At 42.0% G+C, this 5724-nt stretch overlaps 1 protein-coding gene across 1 annotated transcript; it reads right to left on the reverse strand.

Annotated features, from left to right (window-relative positions):
* Window positions 1–306: 306 nt before the first annotated feature.
* On the reverse strand, window positions 307–1448 carry LOC104452195 (E3 ubiquitin ligase BIG BROTHER-related). Its single transcript, XM_010066705.3, has one exon. The coding sequence runs from the start codon at window positions 1278–1280 to the stop codon at window positions 579–581; it is 702 nt and encodes a 233-aa protein (XP_010065007.2). The 5' UTR covers window positions 1281–1448; the 3' UTR covers window positions 307–578.
* Window positions 1449–5724: the final 4276 nt, after the last annotated feature.

Consider the following 5724-nt stretch of genomic DNA (forward strand, 5'->3'; position numbering starts at 1 on the left):
AATTGAATGCCCACACTATTGATGCCCGTATGAGTAGTGGGTCCGGAACTAGATCTAGTCACATATATATTTTAGCGACGTGGACGGTCTTCGAAGCTGGGCCCAAGGCGGCCCACGTAGCGAACCACCGCCACCACCACCTATCATCGGCGGACAGCGACGCGCTACTGGAATTCAGAGCACCATGGGTCTCCATGTCCGAATCGTCGCCCTCCGCGGTGGTTGGGCTTTGATCCTTTTGTTGTCTAGCTTCTTAGGGTTTTGCTCTATTAATCACGCACCATAGTCTCATACCAGGTAAATAGATATAGCAAGCTAGACATTATTTAACCTAAGTACGAGAAAAAACAATGGGCTTCGACGCATTGAACCGGCGGCCCATTACACAAAAGAAACTGCATACGCTGTGGCGACCCGGCCCGACGATGTAAAGCGGGTTGCAAGAAATGGAACGATCTACATAGGCTAGATGTTGCTGTTCACTACCATGTTCACAGATCAAATGGAGATATATACACGAGCGCGGCTATGTATAAGGAATGAATTTATTCACAATTCGGACCGAATGGAGAACAAACTTAGGTCATGGATTTCTTGGGCGCGGAAACTTCGGTGCTACAAATGGGGCACGTCTTCTTGACTTGAAGCCACTGGGTGATGCATTCCGAATGGTAGGAATGGTCGCAGGAATCGAGAATGACTAGCTTCTCGCCTTCCTCGTATTCTATCTGACAGATGACGCATCTATCGATCGCTCCCATCTTCCTTTCGACCGCCGATTGGGACTGGAAAGTGAAGGGCCCGAAGCATTTACCGATCTGTTCTAGCGACAGCCCTCTCCTCTCTTCCCCGATTATCTCTCCCAGCTCGATCAGCTCTTCGTACGACAGCTCGTCCGGGTCGATGTCGTCGAACTCCGCCATGTCTATGTCGTTCTGGCTGCTGTCTTCTCCCTCCAGGAACCCGAATTCGGCTTCGAACCCGAGGCCCGAGAAGTAGTCGTAACGGTCCTCGCCCTGGTCCTCCCCACCGTCGTCGCTCGACTCGTCATCCTCCTCCTCCTCCTCGCTGGCTTCGTCTTCTTCCTCCGTCTCGCTTGCGATGGTGGAGAGCGTCGCCGTGCGGTCTCTGTCTTCTCGTGCTTCTTGTTCTTCCTCTTCTCGTCGCGATGACATTGCCAAGGCGGGATGGGGATCGGGGCCTTGGTCGTCGTTCATCCCGGCGGGAGGGGTGGCCGGCCTGCTCCTCGAGTTCCTCTTGGACTCTTCTTCGTTGTCCATGGCAATTCGAAAGACGATGGGAATCGAGAAGAGAGCTTTCTCTCTTTGAACCTTTTTAACATTTAGACGAAAGACGAAAGACGAAAGACGGAGGATTGGATAGAGAAGGGATATATCGTGAGGAAATGGTATGAGATGAGGCTTAGGTTTACTTGAGGAAGAAGGCAATCTCAATGGAAAGTAGAAGAAACCCGATGTCCAGTGGGTGACGACATTCCATATTCTTTTTGACATAAACGTGCAAACAACTAGCGTTCGTATGCCTCCAATTCAAGCTAGGCAAAGGATAGACGTTGGAGGTTTTGCTGGAGATCGCTTGAAGGAGACGACAAGTTTTCAACTTTTCATGCAAAGCAACGGAAACCTTTCCGTGCCAGAAGATGACATGTTCCACTATTTTAGGCAAGCATCGAGAATACTGATAACAGTTTCGAAACATTTTTCCGAAGAAGGTAAATCCAATTGACATGAATATGGGCTCTTACATCTAGGGGTGAGCATTTTGGATTGACGCCCTGGGAATTGCCTAGATTCGGCCAATCCGGGCAATTCCCAATTCTGTCGGTCCGCTTTCCCTTTTCTTTTATTTTCTTTTTGGGGGGAGGGGGGACCGGACCCAACGAAATGTATGGACTGGACCGACTATATTATTTTAATTATTTTAATTTCTTACAAATAGCAATAATGCCTAAAATAACAATAAGTCCAGTATTTTTTGGGGGAACGATTTACCTAGTTCATTATGTGTTATTTTTTGCGAAAAGATTTACCTTCATAATGTTGAAATATGAAGGCAAAATTGCCAAGTGATTGGCTCCATCAGCTTGACAAATTAGACTAATTTGGCTCTTGGTCCTAGAAACTAGAAATCGGTCGTGGGATTGGACTAAACTAAGAACCGATCACCCCTATAGTTACATATCGCATTGTGTACACATCAAACAAATAGATTAGCAATGTGCAGTTATATTGTGTGAAGATACGTTTTTTAGATAGTTTGATTCTCAAAACTAAATCCTCGAATGAATTATAAAAATCGGTATATGTGGGCGAAGTGATCGGGACATGTTCTTTGAAGTGAATTCATGAGAACGAGAGAGAGATTGGTGACTTGAGTTGTACAATAGCCTGTGAATATGCCTTGCTGAGTGATGCCTGTACTTCCGTCATATTCCTGCATAAAATTTATTAGCCGCTACACTCCACAAACGTAAGCACAAACCTATTAGACTTGGTATACCAAAAGCTAACGATGTGTTTGGTACGACGAAGCAAAATGGAATCGGCAACAATCGAATTAAACAAAATGAGGAATCCATCTCTTTGTTGGGTTACAAAGAATCGTGGAATTTGGAACGGGAGAAAATATTGTGGGAATGGAATAGAATATGGGTTGTTATAAAGTTTACTTTAGGTCTTACCAAACATTGATTATAGAGGCGTAGGTTCAATCCGTTTAAGCGGAAGAATTTTAATGAGGGAAGCATCATAATTAACTTCAACATCTCGTGAAGTAAGTACCAAGCAAACTCAAGTAAACTTATATTATACGAAGTTTAATGGACATGTTTATGCGCAAGTGCTGAAAGGAATGCAACCTCACAGATTACTTCGCAAGAAAAATTCACCTCCGGTGTGTTTTAGGTCCGTCATCTCCCCTCCTTTGCCTTTGGCCAATCCCATGCTCAAAATCTGTACTTTTTTCGCACAAAATTTGCTGTCCTAACCACCCTAAAATCATGAAGCGAGCCACCGCAACCGCAATGCTGCTGCAAGCCTTCTTGCTATGATCATATTTGCTCATGCTTATCCGTACTCGATGACTTCTAGGCTGCAAAGACTATCTCACTGCGAGATGAACTCCTCAATTCCATATGTTTACGCATATCATTTACAGAGTTTCCATCGTAGTCGTCACATTTTATGCTCAAATACAAGCCTTCCCCACTTCTCTTGTGCCTTCGATTAACTCTTCTCCGTCACTGCTCAGAAGCTGCTTATCCCTGAAGGAAAAAGCAGCAGCATGCACAGGACCGAGGCTCCTGCCAACACACTGGAAGATGCCCAATTTGTACAGAAGAAAAAAGGAAGAGCAGAACTGCCAATGGAAAGGAAAAATCAAATTCCAAGCATGCGAGCAGAAAACCCAAATTTATTGGATTGAATTAGGCCTCTCAGGACATTTTAGCCTCTAAATACCTTTGTATGTTTAGTTTACCTGAATTAAAAGACAGATAATTGTCCAGACTCATTTCAAATCCATTTTGTCGCAGGCAAGATAACAAATGGAACCAATGCTAGATCATCAGGAAAAGATGCATCTCAAAATGGCCAGCTTGAACGAAGGGACTATAGTGATGACAGTGCTATCAGATTGTTAATCGTAGAAAGCTTCAGAAGCATAACCGCAATCTCTGTAGCCTTAAGCCTGGTAATATAGAAAACAAATCTGAGTTTGATGACATGGAAAACACCCTTGAATGTAAGAAGATGGCTGACTAGAAAGAAACAAGCTTGAAAGTTTTCCATTGATTTGAAGGCTGCAGTTTAGAGTACTATGATCCTGAAAGATTGAACAACATACCTATCTACAGAAGAATTGCAACCGTGGCCATCTTCAGCTGATTGACAACACAAAAGTTCTCTTTGCAACAGAGGAAGTCCCTTGCCGATCCGCAAAAAGAGCTGATGATAGCTGATTAGAAAGAAACAAGCTTGAAACATTGATCTGAAGGCTACAGTTTAGAGTACTATGGTCCTGGGGCAACTCGTACCTATGTACAGAAGAATTGCAACCGTGGCCATCTTCAGCTCATTGACAACACAGAAGTTCTCTTTGCAACAGAGGAAGTCCCTTGTCGATCCACAAAAAGAGCTGAAATGCAATTTTAACAGAAAAATACTCTCAAAATTCAAATATAAAGTACTTCCACCTTTTATTAAAGACAGAGACCTTGTTTTATATAACTTTAGACGCACAGGGCTTCTATCAGCCCAGGCGAACACTGCTGCATGCACACATTTTTCACATTGTACAGGCATCATCTCATACGACTTGGGTATGCACAGGCTTCTTTTAAACAGAAAAACCAAATAGCACGAACTTAATTTTATTTTATTTCAAACTAAGAGCAAAAGAAGGAATGACTCAAGGCAGAGCGATGCTTACCTACAAGATTTTCCTGACATGAAATCGAGAGCAGAGTCCAAGAGACCACTACTAATCACTCAGGTGAAGCCAGAAATGAATGAACCCACCATATTTCCCATGAAATAACCAGTTGTTTCGAGCACATATTCGTGTTGTCATTCCAAAGTAATGCAGATAATGAAGATAATAATCTGATGTTAGAGATGGCTTTTGGGCTGATCCTTTTCATGGGATTCATGCAAAATCATGCAAAATGTCAGATAGTGATCAGTGAGTGGTGTTCTAAAGGAAGTTGAGAGAGAGAGAGAGAGAGAGAGAGAGATGTTGCGGGAAAGTGAACTAAAAAAACTGTAATGGTGTACGAAGACGACACTAGCAAAAGGGTAACTCAAGTGCAGAAATAGAAAACAAACAAAATCCGATGGAACCCAAAATTCAGAGCGAACAATAGATTACATGTGGAATTGTTTGACCTTCAATTTCAATCATGGAAATTTGTTGGGTGACGATTTTTATATTTATATTGCTTGGAGTTAAAGAAGAACTCCATCTAAGAATAAAGTTAATGAAAACTATGCTATTTTTTATGAGCCTTGTTAACAGGTGTGCCTGGGTTACTAATTAAGTTCACTAAAAATGGAACGAGACATTCTAAAAAACGGAATAATAACAAGTTTTCATAAGCCACTAGTGAATTTAAATCTCTAAAACATTTATAATAAAGTTCAACGAGTGCCCAAGGAGCACTCTGAAACATTTTCTTAATTTTGCATGTCTAATAACTTCATCAGTTTAGTTGAGCGTCCCTAAACTCGTTTTACCATTTTTTATTTATTTAAAACTTCTCATCATGATGAAGTTAACAACACTCGTAAGTTGACACTTAATCTCAATTATCATATTCAGGAAAACATTCGTGCCTCATCGAAATAATCTTTAGACTAATCAGGACAAATTTACAAAGATAGATTCAGTAATGCAGAAATTTTTTCTTTACAGAAGATCTATAAATTTATCAGTGAATTACTTTAAAATAGTTTGCGGATAGATATCCGTGAGTGTAACGATGGAAAACAATCCGTGCACGTGTCTACCCCCTATTGCGTGGATTAGATTTCTTCATTGTAGTCGTTTGCTAGACAGGTGTCTGCCAAAACGAGCATTATAAAATTGACCAGCGGAGCAAGCCTCGTCCTAGGTCAGTAACTTCACGTGCGGAGAAAGAATGTCAAAGTACCGGGTGATTACCGTAAGTAGGAAGACATGCAATATATAGAAGAGGATCAACTCAGG

This window comes from Eucalyptus grandis, chromosome 6 (assembly GCF_016545825.1).
Source record: "Eucalyptus grandis isolate ANBG69807.140 chromosome 6, ASM1654582v1, whole genome shotgun sequence".
In the NCBI taxonomy this organism is placed as follows: Eukaryota; Viridiplantae; Streptophyta; class Magnoliopsida; order Myrtales; family Myrtaceae; genus Eucalyptus; species Eucalyptus grandis.